This window comes from Rhinolophus sinicus, chromosome 16, assembly GCF_057876585.1.
Source record: "Rhinolophus sinicus isolate RSI-liver-muscle chromosome 16, RSI-T2T, whole genome shotgun sequence".
In the NCBI taxonomy this organism is placed as follows: domain Eukaryota; kingdom Metazoa; phylum Chordata; class Mammalia; order Chiroptera; family Rhinolophidae; genus Rhinolophus; species Rhinolophus sinicus.
This window is the reverse complement of record NC_142516.1, coordinates 190,671,960-190,690,545: the sequence shown is the minus strand read 5'-3', so window position 1 is coordinate 190,690,545 and position 18,586 is coordinate 190,671,960. Positions and strand designations below refer to the sequence as shown.

General features: G+C 43.0%; 1 protein-coding gene across 2 annotated transcripts in view; it reads right to left on the bottom strand.

Moving 5' to 3' along the window:
• Positions 1–18,586, bottom strand: part of CSMD1 (CUB and Sushi multiple domains 1) — a 1,607,858-nt gene that overhangs the window by 775,880 nt on the left and 813,392 nt on the right. For both annotated transcript variants that reach the window (XM_074329288.2, XM_074329289.2), the window contains exon 5: positions 10,938–11,145. In XM_074329288.2, coding sequence (XP_074185389.2) covers positions 10,938–11,145 — 208 coding nt within the window. The remainder of the gene's footprint in view (positions 1–10,937; positions 11,146–18,586) is intronic.

The following is an 18,586-nucleotide window of genomic DNA, read 5'->3' as shown; positions in this document are numbered from 1 at the left end:
TCCTGTGAAATATCCCTTGATGGCCTCACTGGGGAATTGTGTCTCTCTGTCTTCAAACTCTGACAGCATCTTTTTACCTCCATTGCTGATTTGTCATTTTTTGGGCATCTCTGTGCTGCGTATAGTGTCAGGTTTCTGGCCTATAGTTTAATCTTTGCTGAGCGAGATAAGCATAATTAACCTCATGTTATAGTCAGGACACAAAAACTCTGGGAATTTGAATACGTAACGCAAATTATCCAGCCACAGACATGGAAAACACAATTTTTACCCCATCATCTCTCTTACTCCGAGGCCGATTCTCTCTCACCAACTTGAGCTGAACTGTTAAGGGTTACCAGGACTTTGCTGAGCCAGCAGGAGACAGGATTTTTCCAGATATAGAAAGTGGACTGAAGGCATGGCCACAAGAAACAGCGAGTAGGAAGCAAGTCACTATCAGCTGAAAGTGCAACATGGAATGCAGATGGTTCCCCGGGCTCAGGCAGGCCAGCGTCTGCCCCACCAGGAAGCTGTCTTGTCCAAACCCATAGCCCCAGGTGCTCGTCTGTACCCGCCAACAAAGAAAGGCTTCTTGGTCATATCTTTGGTGACTTGCATACCACCGATCCCATCTTTGTATCATACTAATCAGTAAGATATTAAAAGCCCAGAGAAATCTGTGGCAAAGAAATGCATGTAACATTTGAACCCAACATGACTTAAAAAGTCAAAATAATGTTATCGTCAATGCACAGCTATTAACAGACTGGAAACAGTTAATTGTCCTGAAAAGGTATGAAGTCACTGAACTTGGGCTGCTTATCTTTCTTCTCTGATCTCACCTCTCGCTCACTCCTGAACTGGTTCAGCTCATTTAATCCGAATCCCTGGGGAGTGAGGCCCAGGTTTCTGAGGTGACGCCCAAATGTGAAACTCAGTGAGGAACCCCGTCTGTCTGCATCAGCTCCACTTTGCACTAGCTGCTCATTACAAAATTATAAGGTATTTTTCAATGAAGATTAAAGAGCATATATTAAGTTATGTAATATCATATCTACTGAAAAGTTGTTCACTTTCCAAGAAAAACTTCATGTTATTATTAATATTGTTATTATTTTTCCAGCTTTTTTGAGGTATAAACGTCAAACTATATATACTTGACATACATATAAATTGTGAAATATTTACCACAATCAACTTTGTAAACATATCTATCATCTTACATAGTTACTGTGTGTGTGTGTGTGTGTGTCGAGAACTCTTAAGATCTAGTCTCTTAGTCAGGGAAAGCAATGTATCGGTTCCTCCAAAAATTAGAACTAGCACTTTAATATGACCCAACACTCTCACTCTGGGTGTACATCTGAAGAAATAAAATCCCTGTCACGAAGAGATCTCACATTCATTGAAACATCATTCTTAACAGCGAAGACATGGAGAGAACTGAAGCATCCATCAACGGGTGAAGAGATAAAGAATATTGGGATTGATATATGTACACATACATGCACGATGGAATGTTATTCAGCTTTAAAAAAGAAGGGATTCCTGCCATTTTCAAAAACACGGATGGATGTTGAGGGCATTATGCTGTATGAAATAAGCCAGACAGAGAAAGTCAAGTACTGCATACATCACTTACATTTGGAATCTAAATTAAATTAAAAAAAAAAAAAGTTGAACTTGCAGAACCAGAGTTAGAGTGGTTTTGCCAGAGACTGGAGGGTCGGAGACATGGGGAAAGGTTGGTCAAACGGAACAAACTTTCAGTCACAAGATGAGTAAGTTCTGGGACTCTAATGCACAGCACGGTAACTATAGTGAATAATACTCTATTGTATCCTTGGAACTTAATTAATGACTTCAATTCTCTTATTGTCAACGATCTCTGCCACCCACAGACTGTCTAGACCCACACCAGTCGGTCTGGCACACATCTCCCGGGAACTGCTGGAAATGCAGACTCTCCGCCTGCCTCTCCTCCCCCCAGCATGTTGAGAAGACCCCAGGTAATTCCTATATACGAACGTTTGAGAAGCGCTGGACTAGCGCCTTTCACAGTTTCTGGCATGTGTTATGCATTCAAAACCCTTTGCTAAATGGACACATGTGCACGTCAGCGTACATTCTGCTCTTCTCACAGTTTAATGAGGTGCATCCTGTCTATCATAGCGTGTTCTGGGCACTTCCAGAATTCGCATTTTCAGGAAATTGAATAGTATGTACATCACCCCTGAATACGTGGAATGATTTACTCTGGTCAAACAGGTTGCCGGAAACACATATGTGTCAGCATTTTGGCTCTAACTATTCTTTCAAAGTAGTATTTTTACTGTGGCTTTTATTTTCACAGGGGTCCATAGCAAAGATAAGACATGGGTTTTAAATGTCCAGCATAGAAGAAATGGTGCTTTTATAATTACAATACTTAAGGGTGATTTGCTGAAAATAGCCCTTTAAAACTAGATACAAATTAAAATCGCACATTTTTTTAACATGCTTTTTATGTCAGAAGATTGTTGTTGTGTTCCCAGGGAGACCCTGAGCTCGCGATGGCCCAGTTTCTTAGCGCAAAAAGCACCTGACTATTAAAGTTAGGAAATCACTCTATGTGCCCTGTAAGGTGCGCAGTGCTTCACAGCGTCCCCTCATCTCTCCTCGCCACAAACCTCCAAGGCCCTGCCGTGGCCTCTGCAGCTTCCAGACAGGGGTCTGCTCCAGGTCATCAAGCTCACGAGTGCAAAACCAACACCGGAGCCTCACCCTGATGGACACAGAGGTCCGAGTTGGGAGTCGTGGCATAGCGACCACTCTGTGCAGCTGGCTTATGGAAAGAAAAAGGAGTGAAACAAGGGTACTGTCCCACGGCCACAGCTCGACAGAGACAGCTGTGCAGTACGGCGGGGCCAGCTCCGAGGACAGACGGAACACCTGACTTCGCTTCTAGCCAACCACTCGTAGACTTAGGGCTGGGCACGGGGTATTTTTAGGATGCAGTTTTCCTACCCAGATAATAAAGGGGTTGCATCAAGAGCCTTCTTAGGTTCCAGCTATTCTAAGTTTTATAATTCAAGGAAGTCAAAATCTCCAACATACAATTACCAAGAAATGATACTATAATTCTCTAAAGGGTTCCAAATCAGAATAACTTAGATACTTTTATTTATTAAACTCGGAAGATGGAATCCTAATGTTTGTGACCACTTCTCGTGTGAAGGACCCCTCAAGCTTGTGTGACATGTACCACGGGGACCCAACCCAAGCAAGAGAATGTCCCATCTGCCGCAGAAGTATCGGAATGCACAAAATCACCTTGTTCTCCTAACCAGTCCAAACTTTGCAAACTTTAAGAAGTAGGGGAAAGAGTAGATATTCAGAGTTCTAAGAAAAAAACTTTAAATGAAGGTATCAAAATGTACAGTTGAGACACCATGACATGCAAACTAGTTCATCTGGGGAATAAATGAAAGTCCTCAACCATTAAAATAGAACAACTGAAAGAGTTGGCACAATGGCCTTTTTAAATCACAGTGCATTTTGAAAAGGTGAGGTTATTTAAAGTATAAATTTAATTATGATATTTTTTTCTTCTGTTCCCTGGGCAAAAACCAAATACAAAAAGAGAAAGGTATGACCCCCAAAACCAGGTATTTTCTATTTTGTGAAGTAAATTAAAATCCCCAAAGGGAAAATGTCTCCCATTGCCTGCAATATAAATAATTCACAGGAAATGCATTTTTCAATAAAAGGAGGTTAAGTGGTGGGTATGTCACATGACAAGAGAAATGCTACAGCAGAGCTGTGGTCTCTGTGATGTGGCGTCTGCCTGACTGGGGCTCAGACCAGGACCTTGGGTTTTCCTGGGACTGTCCCTGGGGTAACTGCCTTCCCAATTGATTTGATACCATGTTAGAAACCAGGGATGTTTTATTTCTCGCTCATGGGTTACCTCTTAGTCTGGCCATGTCACATGCAGTCCTAAATGTAAAATATTACAGTGTATCCAGCGCTACCACTGCTAAATAAATTATATAAATTTCCTCTATTCAAAATATTTATTAATTAAAATAGTTTTTAACATCATCAGTCTTGCGCATTTGAAATTCTGGGTATTGATTTCAGACGCAATGGTGAAAGTGGGGCTTAATTCCTAGCAGTAAAATGGTGAACTCCTCACTCTCACTAGGAAGGAGTCTGAGTGCCATTAGGCCTTCCCCTTGCAGGTAAGTGCCTGGGAGGGAGTCGGGGGTGGACGGCCTGTGAGCCTGAAAATGCAGCCAAGGCTTCTGCTGGCCCTTGGGCTCCGCTTTCCTGGTCCAGGTAAATTCCAGCCGAAGGACCTTCCTTCAGCACCTAAGGATGGTGTGTCTCAGGCAGAAGGGGAGGGAAATGAGAGCCTCGGAAAGGTCCACCTGAGGTAGGTGGAGGGGAAGCTGGCTGTGCCATGGCATTGCGGAGGGGGTCACCTCATGGGCTCGGGTAACATAAATCGGATTTGATTGCTGGGCGAGGAATAGTCACGGATCGGTACGTAAGTCTCTGTTCCATAGAATCAGTTGTTATCAGAGAAATGTCCCTTTATCACCTCATTGAGTTTTAGGGTGGGGGTGACCAGGGTTTGGGATGACCTGGGCTGGCCCCTGTTTTCCCCACCGACCTACAATTTAAAAGGGTCATTGTTGTGTATGGAAGCCTTACTACGATATTGACAGTTAGGACCTCTCTCCACGGAAACTTCAGACCTGTGGTTTAGGCCTCATTTCAGAACCCTGCTCGTATCCATTACCCCATTACCGTGTGTATACTCCAACACATAGTGTGTCAAGGTTTGTTCCCTCACTTTGCGGCTGGTAACAGAAAATACTTCCAACGGGAGGCTCATGGTGACACCACCCTAGGGTAATGGGGCTGCATCCAGGCTGCAGCCGCCGCATGCTCCCCTCGGGCCACCGGCCCAGACGTCCGGGGGTGAGTTTAAGATGACATTACAGTACAAAATGCTACTTTTCTTTTCCTGGTTTAAAGCTAACACACAAACATCATCCTGAAGTGTTTAAACAAAGGAGGAAATACAGCTCGGGCCGTCTGTTTACATTCCCGCGCTGCCACTCCGTAGCTGTGTGGAAGAAACAGCTCTCTGAGCCTCGCTTTTCTCATCTATAAAATGGGACAATGGAGTAGCCGCCATTGTGGACATGTGCCTGGTACATCACAAATACTCAGTGACTGTTATTATTTAGTCTGGTTTAAAAAAATTCCTTTATTCAAAGTTATTTTTGGAAACAGGTAGTTTGATTAAAAGACGGGTTTAGGAAAAGGGCTAAAATAATACGTTAATTATGTTTAAATCTCTAGCTAGTGTGCAGGGGATGAAGCAAAGCAGTATACACACACACACACACACACACACACACAGAGGGTGCCAAAAAATGTACACACATTTTAAGAAAGAAAAATACTGTATCAAAATTTTAATACTTAATATATACTGATAACAAAAGATGAATACAAGTCACGTGTACACATTTTTGACACCCCCGTGTATGTATGTACAAACTGTACATGTGTATGTGTTATACACACATAATATTATCAAGGCTTGTGTAGCATGAGGACAAATTTACATTCACAGTGGAAAACCCGAAAGAAAGAACCCTGGTCACTTTGGCTGGTGGTCGGGGGGCAGTGCTCACGGCCTCCCCTGTGTACCTGGACACGGCCACTGTCTTTCCAACATACTGTGAGCAGATTGAATTATGAACAGAGGGAGGTGTGGGTCAGGGGAAGAAGGAAAGACTGACAGCAGTCACAGGTTGGAGACGGCGAGAGACCTAACTAGCGCCCTGTCATCCCTGGACCGACTCCTGCAGCAGGGACACGATGGCAGTGGGCAGCCAGGAAAATCCACACCAGGTCTGTCCATTCGTCCGTCACCTTTCATCAGAGTTACTTCCTTGGATGCCGTAATTACACAGATGGTCAATGTTAGGAGCAGCTGGATTCAGGGTACACAACAACTGTCTGCGCTGGTTTTGCAAATGTAACATGATGTGTTTGTAAAATGAACAGTTAGAAAATGGGGAAGGAGGGAGCACCTCCTGCCTTTTTACCTGGAGGGGCAGCAGAAGGATTGATTCCAGGGTCTATTACTGAGCCTGAGCCTCTATAATCACTCCTCATTAGAAGTTAAATACACAGCAAGTCAATTACCAATTAAGTGACAAGTTGCATAAACACCATCGGCGCTAATTGACCCTTGAGGGTTCTTTAAAGCTCACTCAGCTTCCCCAACTGGCTTCTGTGAGGTTTTCTTTTGGCTTCAGCCACTGATTAGATGAATTCAGTAGTGAAATTGTGCCCGGTTAAGGGAACAAAACCGTGCAGTTACACAACTTACATTGTCATCAAATGTGATCCTACCGTGTCCACAGAGGCAAAGGGGGAGTTATGCTGGTTAGAGTATGAGCGACATCAGCCCTACGGAAATCACAAAGTGACAGACTTTCACTTGAAATGATAGGCTGGTCTAATCCAGACCTGCCAAGTGCATTTCCCCACTCATCATCACGGACGTTTTCCAGGGACGGAGACTATACACTCTGTGTTCTCCTTGTGCTGCCACTGTTAGAGTTCTGCCATCTGCATGCCACTCTGAGCATTAGTTTAATGTAAGTAATGCTAAGTTGGGCAGTGTGGGGTTTGCACGTGCAGGAGGGGACCTGACAGATGTGCAGGGATCCAGTATGTGCTGCACTGAAGACCAGCTCCACGAGGGCGGCCAAGGTGAAGGGCACATTCAGAGGGCGGGGCAGGCTGGGGAGCCCGCCCGGCCAGGAGAGGCCATGAAGAGCGTGCTCAGGTGTGGGTGTCCCCACGGCCCAGTCACGGATGCACTGAAGTGTGTCTCGGGACACGTTTTCAAGGCCCCTGTTGTTTGATGTTTCCTGTCCTTTTGTACCCTACACACCTTGTCACAGAAGAGGGCAGGTAAATTATTCTCGTCGATATCGTGCATATTTGAAAGAATGTGACTGCTGCCTTAGTTGCCTCCTGTCACAAGTATATATATTCCTGATCCCTTTAACCAGCATGTCTTCATTCAGAAACCATAGTAGCTGAACTCTGAAGTAAAATCAATCCCCTTTCTTCTTGGTGTTTCCAGCATTATGAGTCATAGGTGACACCATCAAATCACTTCAGCAGGAAAGAATGCTTGGTTAGCTTCACTGCTAACTGTGTTGCTAATTGCAAGAAAAACCAGACTCACTAGACCATGTTGCACAGATAACTAGGAAGGGCAGCTTTCTCTTCAAGTAGGTTATTAATAGAAAGCCAGTCTGTACACTATTAGAATCTGACTAGTAAAAAAAAAAAGAAAAAATCAGCCTTATCTGATGTACGCACAGTCAATTAGGTTTCAATTACCAACCCCTCCACATTTAATATACGGATGATTTTGGCACATTGCATCATTCCCCACATTTAGACTGCCTTGGCTGTAGCCATGGCAACCCTTCCATAAAACAGCCCAGTTGGTACTTTCACTCCAAATTAAATGAGAATAAGGCTAATCCCATTATTGTTCTTAACAACAGTTTTCCCAGTAGCTCCTTCTTAGAATGCCCTTGCTTGTATAGTCTGTCTTTTACAAACAGATTACTGGAAAAGTATATGTGCTTGTGTACTCGCTCTGCTCACGGCCATCTACGTGTCCTACTGTGGCTGCTGTGTCACCTTGTGTTTCGGGGGAGGGCGCAGCCACCTACGTGGCTACTCCATACTTTTCTTGCAGTTCAGGGATGGGTAAATCTTTTAAATATGCCAATTTGGACCAGTAAACACTTCAGAGACTGTCCCTCTAAAATGATGGTAAAATAACAGTCTTTGTAAAATAAGCCGTACTATGCATTTGTAGATAATTTAAAAGGCATTTCAAGGGATTCTGCTTTGTATTTTAAATGTGCCCATGTACATTGCAACAGTCATTTAGGAAAACTTTTCCTTTCATTGAAGAGGAAATGATCAAGGACAGTTCCATTTACAAGGTGATGCTATAGCCATGTGTAGATACTGTGTTTTTCCAATTAGGGTACGTTCTCACGGTCAGCCCCCAAAACCTGCCTTCCCTAATTGTCTACTGATGGGCAAAATCGCTTTTCAGTTGCCTGCCTGCCCTGTGGTAGGTCCCTGCTCAAGGCTTAAGGATCCAACCAGAACTCCTGAAGCAGAGTACGGGGCGTTACGTTCAGGCCAGGAGGAAGGGTCTTGCTGCGCGGACGGGAGGAGAGTGAAAAGCAAACCCAACTTGGAGTCAGAGACCTTGAGGTGGGTCTAGCTCTGCCATCTCTTGTCCTGGGTATCTCTTAGCTTCTGCATCAACACCGGGCAGATGGCACTAATAACAACACGCGGGGCTTGTGTGCCGAGCCAACAGGACGCGCGCTGCACATTGTCAGAAGAATATAATGAGTGACACTGCTCTCTGGCTACTAACGGCTGTGGGGAGGAAGCAAGCTGAGCCAGGGCAGCCCAGGTCATGACACCGGAAGGCACGCGGGTCAAAGTTCCCCCAGGAGTTCCCAAGGACTGCCGTTTTCTGCAGTTTGCTCCCAGATCGTCTCTTTTGGTGCCCTGGCAAAGACCTAGCCAGGTCTCAGAGAGCTGAGACCATGTTCGAGCCTGAATGCAGACACCAAGAAGATGGGTCAGGATCTCCGGCTGCCAGGCCAATACTGTCTGCACGTTGAAGATTAGGACTTGTTGGTCTCAGGCCCCACGTGACGCGTGACATTTCAGACAGAACACAAGTTCAGCTCGCTCATGACCCCTTCCACGCACACGCTCTGAGTCTGATAGTAGAGTACTGTGAGGCACGCACCAGGGGAAAACCTGGGCAGAGATGAAGCAGAGAGAGGAGAAGGCACCCGAGATGCCATCAGGGTAAGGAGAGGAGTGGGCGAGGCTCAGTCACATGCCCTTCTCTACCCGGCCCGCCGCCCTGTGGCCTGGCGGGGGCTCTCTCGCCTGCCAGGTCTGAGTCCTGATGGGCATGTAGCAGCCACAAGCCCTTTTGCAGGGCCAGGCTGCCACCTGACGGGCCTGTTCACATCCCTAGTTTTTGCCAGAGACTGTAATACGGACTTCTGCACCTTACAGCTTCGTTTCTCACAGAAATTAAGTGTGAGCACAAAAGCTGTCCTCATCGTGGATTCTGAAATCATCCAATCATCATCAAAACACTTCTTTTTCTCTCTCTCCCAACCTGACAGCTTACCAGGGTGGTGATCAATCGATACCGATTTTCCCTACAATCGCTCATAAATAAGGCCTTTTTTACCATCAGTCATATAATTTCTGAGAATCAGGCACCATAGCTTTTGTATTGCAGTGATTTTCTGAAAACCGAAACAGTGTGATTTTAAAGCTGAGAGAATGTTGTTTCACTCACTGTATTTCCCACACTGACTGACAGAGACGAGGCACTCAGGACACGTTTAGTGAGTTAATTTAAAAGTCACTCAGCACAGCCCCATTTTATGTAACCAGTTAAATGACCTGTCCTGGGTTACAAGGTTTGTTTGAACTTGGGATGGAGTCTCGGACATCCAGTTCTCAGCTCAGAACCTGTTTGCACTAACTGATGTTCCACAGAGTAAGGCAGACAATAACACCAACACATTGTTGAGTGTTTAAGGTTAAAATTGTACAACCAAGTAAATACATAGGCAGACTGGCTCAATTTAAACATAAAATGTAAAACAGAGATTATAGAGGCAATGGTCATTTTTCTCTTAATTGCACTAACACCGAACATAAGCACAGCACAATTAATGTGAGGGAATAATTTATCCATGAATACGACCTCCCCACCCCCCAGCTTTGAGTCTTGAATTGTGGAAAATAAAATAAAATTCAATTTCAATAACTGGTTTAAAACAGGTGGCCTAATTTATAACATGTCTTAGACTTGATATCTTTGTCTTTGAACTGAAATGCAAACTTAAGCCTACGAAATATTCATAAGCACTTATTTCACATTCTCTTCTATCAATGCATAAATGGCCAGTGTTTCCTCTGGATTCTACCTTGATTTTAATAAATACATACATATGTGTGTCTGTCTATCTATCTATCTATCTATCTATCTATCTATCTATCTATCTATCTATCTATCTATAATAAAGTTAGCTTATCTATCAAGATCGGAAATAGAAAACTAATGTAATTTTTAAAACTCTAAGAAACTAAATCACTAAAAAAAACAGTTCAACCTACAACAAATGACTTAATTCGAGTCAGAAGTTAAGCCTTTCAACATCTAGTCTTTGAATTCTCCCATTTCAATTGCACTTAGAGACACAGCTAAAGCTCTTCTTACAACCAACAGGATGAAGGTAAATTGACTGGAATTGATTAGATCTTTTTTTTTCCTTTTTGTGTTTTTTTCCTGGCTCCACTATCATACACACCAGAGCACCGATCAGCCGCCAGGGGACAGACTGTATGGGTGTGGACCAGTGTTTATAGTTTGCCTGTGACCCCTTAGGCGGCTGTGTGATCTCACGCAGCACCTTCACGGGGGGCAGGACAACCATGTACATGACACAGGGTAGAGCAAAGATTGGTGGCATCACGTTGTAAAATGTCCACAGTCTAAGGACATCCAGTTTGCATCAGCTCTGGAGCAAACCCCACACTCACCTTGCTTAGCTGCCCTGTCCTGTGTGGCTTTGTAAGTGTCCAGGGTGGAGGCCACTGCGCTCCAGTGACGCCCCAGGCACCGAGAACCCCAGCTCCAAACAGGAGCATACAGACCTCTTAGAAACTGAAATCAGTCACAAGGTAGACGATGCGTTCATGACCAACACAGCAAGACAAAGAACAGCACCCACGCTCGCCGAGGGTGATTTCGGGAGCGCGGTTTTCCCACGCGGGCTGCGGGCCCCAGCACTTACCAGATGGACGGGGCCTCGGTGCCGCTGATCTCCAGGAAGTCGTACCCCTCCTCCAGCTGGAAGTCGGTGAACACCAGCGCGATGGTGTCCCCGGGCTCGGCCAGGATGGTCCACGTGCAGTCAGCGTTGTTCTCGTATTCGGAGGGGAAGTGGGGGCTGCAGATAGTGCTGCTCGTCCCCCGTAAGGTCCCGCCGCAGGCGCCCTCAGCTGGAAGGGACAGAAGCAAAAGGACACCTTTCTCAAGATGGTCTCATACACACAGACCTCTACAGAGCGTCACTCTCGGTCAGTGACAGGTATTTCCTAACCCAAAATCGAGACTCAATCTGACAAGGGGTTTCTTTGGATTTAATTCCACTCTATGGAAAGGCTTCCGAAAGTCTAATGATAACATCACATTAGTAAATGAATGGCCATCACAGGAAAGAGCAAAAGTGTGGCTTTTCTAAAACCTGGAACGTATAGATGCCACACACCTGACACTCATACACAGCTTACAATGTTTTCAAAGATTTTCTCGGAATCTTGGAAGATGGAGATACATTGGTAACATTTTAAGACTTAAATGTATGTGGCCACCTTTACTTAATTCACTGGTACATGGCTTTGAAAAAAAACATGGTGTTAAAAGAAGTAGTCACCCGAATCTTTATTTCCTGGAGTTTGGAATGTGCATTTGATTTTGAGTTTTGGATAATTTCTTGATTAATATAATAACACAGATACACTGATTCACAAAAAGTTTCCAAGTCGGAAATGGTTGTATGAAAATTTAAAATGGAATATCTTGGAAAAGTGGTGACTAAAAAGTTAGTAAACTGAAAAACATATAAGATATAAATAACCATTGTAATAAATATTAGTTTAAAAAGAAATGGATTTTGGAAGGAAGGAAGGAAAGATTATATTCATACACATGGTGTTTTTCTTTAAATAATCTGTTTATGTAAAATAAACTAATTAAAAGTATCAGAGTTACTACCATAGTATGTGAAAAAGGTCTCATTTTTGATACACATTGCATAGTTTATCCATAAAAACAAGTCCATGTAAATGAAGTTAATTAGGAAACAGCTATTACATTTTCTAACCTAAAATACTGTGTCTCTTTAGAAGAACCTTAAAAATCAGTATAGATGTAATAAGCTTTTCTTAGGGTTAGCTCAGTTGTTTAGAGCACGGTGCTAATAACACCGAAGATGCTGGTTTGATTCCTGCATCGGCCACTGTGAGCTGCGCCCTTCTTAAAACAACAACAACAACAACAACAACAAAGGCACATCTTTCTGAGCAAATAAAGGCCTGAACTGTTAAGTAAATTAATTAGTTAAATAAATAAACCTTTCTCGTCATTTTCATATACCATTCCTCTAACCCTAGGATTCATATTTTGATGGAAAATATATGTGATATATGTAACTCTTTTATACGCTAAATTATATTTTCAAATTCATATGTTTATAATCTCTGAGATGTGTTTTCACAAGCAGGCTTTACTCATGTAAACACTAATAATGCAAAAACATAGTAATACATTATTCTTAAATACTATTGTAATCATTCATAAATAAAATACTGAAAAGAAATACTCTATTGGAAAGCCATACACAGGTGTTTCAAAACTACACACCATTAGCCAGACTTAGGAAAATTTGGGCCACAGACTTTTGGCAATCATCTTAATACTGTTTATACACACACACGTACACACGCGTGAGCACACGAGAACACTTCCAACTAACTGATCCTCTTGCTTTCATCCAGTCTCCATTATATTTTGCACTCAAATCAGCCACACTGATGCTTTTAAATTTAACTGGAATCTGAAAATTCTGTGTCCCAAACTGTCCGACTTCCCGTATCACCGCTCAGACTAAAATCAAACCTTACTGGGACGTGAGAGGTCCATATGTGATCTGACCCATTGCCTCCCCAGGGCCTCACGCAAGCCCCCACCCCACTGTGTCCACTCTCTCCACCCGCCCGTTTCCTCACCCAGTTACTAATGTTATGTTCTGCCCCAGGGCCTTTGCACTCACCATCCTGTCTGAGATATGCCTCTCCTCTGCTCTCTTGGGTCTCTTTATAAGCCACCTTCCTGGGTCCACCTGCTCTGACCACTACAGATCCACTTCCCATCACTCCGTATCTCCCCATCCTGTTTTACTTTGCTTCTTAGCACTGCACTATGTGCAAAGCATTGGACCACCAAGTTTAAGGAGCTCCTCTTTTCACTTGTGTCTCCCCTTCCAAGGAGGCAGCCTGCCTGGAACTCAGTCAACTTTCCTTCCTTTTTTCTTTTTTTTCTTTTTCTTCTTCTTATTGAGTGAATGACTCCAGCATTTCCTATAGTTATATCAGTTACAATGATCCTGCATTTGGTTATCTCTAGTATGAGAGGTGGGGCTATAACAAAATACATTTCTGGAGATATACATGGCATCAAACTATACTATTTCAAGAGTAGAAGTCCAAAATTAAGTTAATTTAGTTAGAAAACTATGTGGTGTTTTGAAATGCGATGTTCAAAACCAGAATATTTATAAAAACTACAGCAAGACTCTGAGTAGAGCAATATTTCAGGCAAAAGTTAATTGCCAAGAATAAAGTTTTGTCATTGTAGCGATCCACTAGGCGTAGAGTTGGCATGTTTGTTTTGCTTTGTTTATTTTCAACAAGTAGCTAAGCCAGGAGTCTAGAAATGTTTTTTATACTTAGCAGAGCAGCAAGACATTTTCAAGAAGAGATAAAGTCAAGGCAGGCAGAGGAAGCAAAATAATCAAAGCAAAACATTAAGAAAATGAGATTATGAGCAAGCTTCCTGGCAACTGGAAGAACTATGTCAAGTTTGATAGTTAATCATCTGATGTAAACCCAGAAATCACATGTACAAAGTAAAATCTATCATTAATAAAATGAATAAGTAATCATTAAACTAACTCTAGTCAATATTTAAATAATATAGTTATATTAATACAATGTAAGTTCCTTTTAATCCATTGATGCTAATAAATGATTAAAATGTATCAAAATTTTACTTTATCTAAAATAATTTTTTTTTGGAAGTTCAAAAACTGGGGTGGGGTTTAAGTAAGTAAATTCTGTTTCAAATTCCATCCTCTCCCTCTCTCCCCTTTTTCTTACACATTATGCAGAAAGAAAATTAAGTTAGGTTCAAAACTGCCAGGTAAATACTTGACTATAAAAATTAGCACACAACAAATATTTTTTAACGAAATGATGAATATCACTATTGAGTCACTTTGTTCCGTATTTTAAAAATTGTGCTCCTAGGACACATGTTTGAAGGAGCTAGAGGTTCCAAGCAGCAAAATATAGTCAAGTGGGTAGGTTTTGGCTCCCACACCAAATTTATATCAGAGCAATTTCTTTAAATCAATTTCATATATTGAGTTTTCACAAAATCTTGCATTTGAAAAAAATATTCTATAAGTAAAAAAAGTTTGAGTGCCATCAAGTTAATCCGAGAAGAAGATAAGTTTTTAATAAAAGATGTGTTCGAATCTACTGATTTCTGTAAGTGGGGGAAGTAATTCCAAATGTAAGCAGAAATCATGGTGCACCATCTCCCCTAAGGGATTTCAAAACTTTTTAAAAGTTTTATTCTAAACTCTAAAATTATTACGTACCTTGCCTGGGTATAGACGTTGGTAGAAATGTATCTTAAGGGCATAATAGAAAATACAGAATAAAACATTATTTAGAGACACACTTTGCCATATTTATCATGAAGAAAACTGAAACCAACTAAATGTTTAATAACAGATAAATCATTAAATAAAGTACGATGTACCCAAGCCTCACGACCATCCAGCGTGTACCAAGTGTCTGTGACATTACTTCAGTCAAGTCCTGAGTGAGAATATGAAATTTATCAAACATAGAATATGCCACTGAATGTAAAAGCTCTTTTCGATTTTAAAAATTGTATAAAAAAATATGCAGGGAAGGATATGAGACACACACACACACGCACACAAAATGTTCCATCTCTTATACTGGGAGATGTTCTCTGACTTCCTCTCCCTGGGGCTGTGGAGAACACTGGTACCAGCTGACACTCGGCAGTCAGACTGGGTTTGGATCCGAGTTCTCCACTTTTGTGTAACAAGTGCCCCTCTTCTCTGTGCCTGAGTTTGGTTCCTTGTAAGTGCAGGTATGGTGTCTATGCTTAGTGTTGTTGTGAGGGTTAAACAAATTAACAACTGTGGAGTGCTTAGAACAAGGCAAGCCAATACTAACTACTTGAGCATAATAGTTATTATTTTCTCCAGCTTGGCATACAATGGTCACACAATGGGAGTTTACTGAATTAAATTACTTTTGAGCATTTCACTGTAGGTTTTAGAAGTTTTACTGCTTCGGGTAAGACTCCCCTTCACAAATGTACTTTCTGCTTTCTCCAGGAGTGAAGGGGCTGCAGGAGGGAACAGCGAGTCCCAGAGAGCTGGGGAGGGGGGTCAGGCTCCCACCCCTCCAGGGGCTGGAATGAGAGGGGCCCGGATATATACCACCCCCACCTCCATTCCTACTTCTGCTATTCATGTTGTGTGCTATGTTATGAGACGATCATGAGTATCCTTTTATATCAACATAAAATCATTTTCCTCATGTACTAACATCACTGGAAGGAACCCTGCTCTCCTAGGGCACCCCCACTGCCTGGCAGATGTCCACATATCATGTATCTGACCTCTACCCCTCCCAAGCTCTGGAAACTCTGCCACTAGTTCCTCTGAAACTCAAGGTCAACTATCAATATAAGGTCCTACATCTCAACCACTGTCCGAGGTATTCCCTGTTTCTCTATGGAAACCTGATGTCTTCCGAGGATGATGCATCATGAAATCCGCCCCCAATGGTCCAGGTTTTGCTTCCATGGGCCAAGAACCCTGGCCATGCAGCTGGCCCACGTGTCATTGCTACTTCCAGACTACTTTTGTTCCTGCCTTCCGAAAGTGCTCCGGCTTTGGGTCTCTTGCCCTCAGAATCTAAGCCCATCTACTTTACAGTCATTCACAAGGTCCCGGGCGCACCCCCAGGTCCCTGGAGACTTGTGGCTCCTGGCGCACTGTCCAACTCTCCAGCCCTACAGTTTTCTCCGTTCCTGCTGATTTCAACGTCCACCGAGAACATCCTTTGTATTCGGTCCCTGAGTTCATCCGCCCCCTCTCTTCTATCAACCCAACCCCAACTCAACCCCATTCCCGTCATCTCCCTTTATATTCTCACCACCAACAAATGATCGTCTTCCACTGATCCAATGAGGGTCACATCCTCAGAGCTGTGCGCTGCATATATCCAGGCCACTGTCCCAACCACCTCCGCTCCAACAATTCTGGGACCCAATCACATCTGCAGTTCTCTCTTTCACTTCCCTTCCCCGCAGCCCCTCATGTCCTCATCTGTCACGTGCCATCCTTCCATGTCATGGCCATCATTTAAATCACTCCCTTGCGGTTTGCCGTAACTCCACTGACAATACTAGATTCAGGTACAAATTCACATTTCCTCCCATGCAGGTAAAGGCGGCTGGAGAAAAACCGAGGACAAAACACGTGTGTGAGTCTAACCTGAAGTAGATGGCCAAATCCAAAGTGGCCTTCGTGATGGCAGGCCTACGTCACTTCTCTCATCTGCTCAGTCTCTTTTGGGGGACGGCCATTCCGTACCTCCTTCCTCAACCTTCCCACATCTCCTAGCACGTCCTGCTCCCGTGGTGATTCTGTCTATTGCAGCAGGAAACAAACCACCAAAAGAAAAAAGTTTCTAATTGAGAACCACCATATCCGATCAGCCGTCTGCACTTTTGCTCATAAATGTCCTTCCTGTGTGAACTGCAAGTTTTCCTCTCTGGGGTCAACACCGAACTGTGTGTTCTTGCTTTCATCCCTGATCAAGTTTCTAAGCCAAAGCTGCACCACTCTCTCCTGTCTCAAAATGATCGCGTTCCCTTTTGATTGGAGAATTGTTCTTAGCATACAAACTCATTATAATTTCCCCCATTGAAACAGTTTTAAAAGGAATGCTGACATCATAAACCTTGCTTCTTTAGAATTATTGCTAGGGATGGATGTTAAGGGCATAATTCAAAATACAGACTAAAACACATCGAACTCCAGACTCCACATCCAACTCTAGCCTTATTTTTTAAAACCTCTTTCCAGCAGCACACCTCAGAAAAGTGGCTGCAAGTGCAATCTTTGATTTTTTTGCATCCCCTCTTGAATGCACTTGAGCCACGCTTTGGTCCTTGCCAGTTCACTGCAGCAGCTCCTCACAGATTCTCATCTTTCGTAAGCTCTCAGCAACATTTGACAGTTATCCATTTCCTCTTCCTTAAAATACTTTTTTTCACTAGACTTTTAAAGCTTTTTTTAAATATCTTGAAATAATAGCAAATTCACAAGAAGGTGCTAACATAGTACAGAGTGCTCCTGTGTACCCTCTTCCCATTTTCCACCAACGCTTTCAGCTTACATAAGAATAGCACAAAAATAAAAATGTGACACTGGTGCAATGTATACCTATGATTTAATTCACTAATATTTCCCCTTCCTCTCATGGATTTCTCTAATCCTATTGGCCATTTCTTCTCAGCCCCCTCACCAGCCTCAGTCCATCTCCAATGCTTAGTGCAGCGCATTAAGATTCAGTCTTTGGGCCTCATTTCCTGGTTGATCTCCTTCAGTTCAGTTGCGTGGACTTAAATTCCGTTTGTGTGCTGACAATGCCCAAGTTTGTGGTTCAGTTCCAGACCTCTCTCCTGAGTTGTAGTTTTATGTACCCAGTTGCCTACGTGACATAACCACCCAGATGTCTAAATAGCATTCCAGACTTATTAGCTCCCAGATCAAACTTTTCACACCGTTCCCTTTCCAAATCTGGAATTGTCAATCTTGTCCATTTCAATAAAAGTCAACTCCATTGTTCTAAAAAAAAAAAAAAAAGTGCCACAGCATCATCCATGACTGTTCTGTTTCTCTTATATCCCACAGCCACTGTGTCATAAAATCCTAGTAGCCCTTTATTTAAACTATATTCTGAATCCAATCACTTCTTGCAAACTTTACTGCTAATATCTCTGCAAATAACCACCTTTCATCTTGATTGCTGCAATGGCTGCCTGGTGGGTTTTCCTACTTTGTCCTCCCCACTTTATAGTCCATCCTCAAAAGAGCAGCCAGGGTAATGCTCTTCCATTCTAAAAGAGATGATGCCCCTTCCCAACACCCTCCAAGATCTTCCCATATTGCTCAGGATAGAAGCTCAAGTTCACATCATGGGCTACAGGGCCCTTTCGCGTTCTTTGCCACCCATCTTCTCTGACCTTCCCGCCTATGACCCACACCACTGTCCACTCTGCTCGGGCCATCCTGGTGGCCGCACCATGTGCTTTAGTCTCAGGAACAAAGCCCTGGTTGCCTGTTTGATCTGGACCTTCGTCCTGATATTCTCACATGGCTTACTTTCTCACCTCCATGAGGGGTTCGAATAATCTTGGTTTTGCCAAAGACGGGTTTCCCAGACATGGCACTTTAGGAGCTAAAGCAGGACAGTTGGTCACTACAGCCCTTAATCAAATTAAAATTATGTAGGTCTCAAGTGTATAATTTTATGATATATC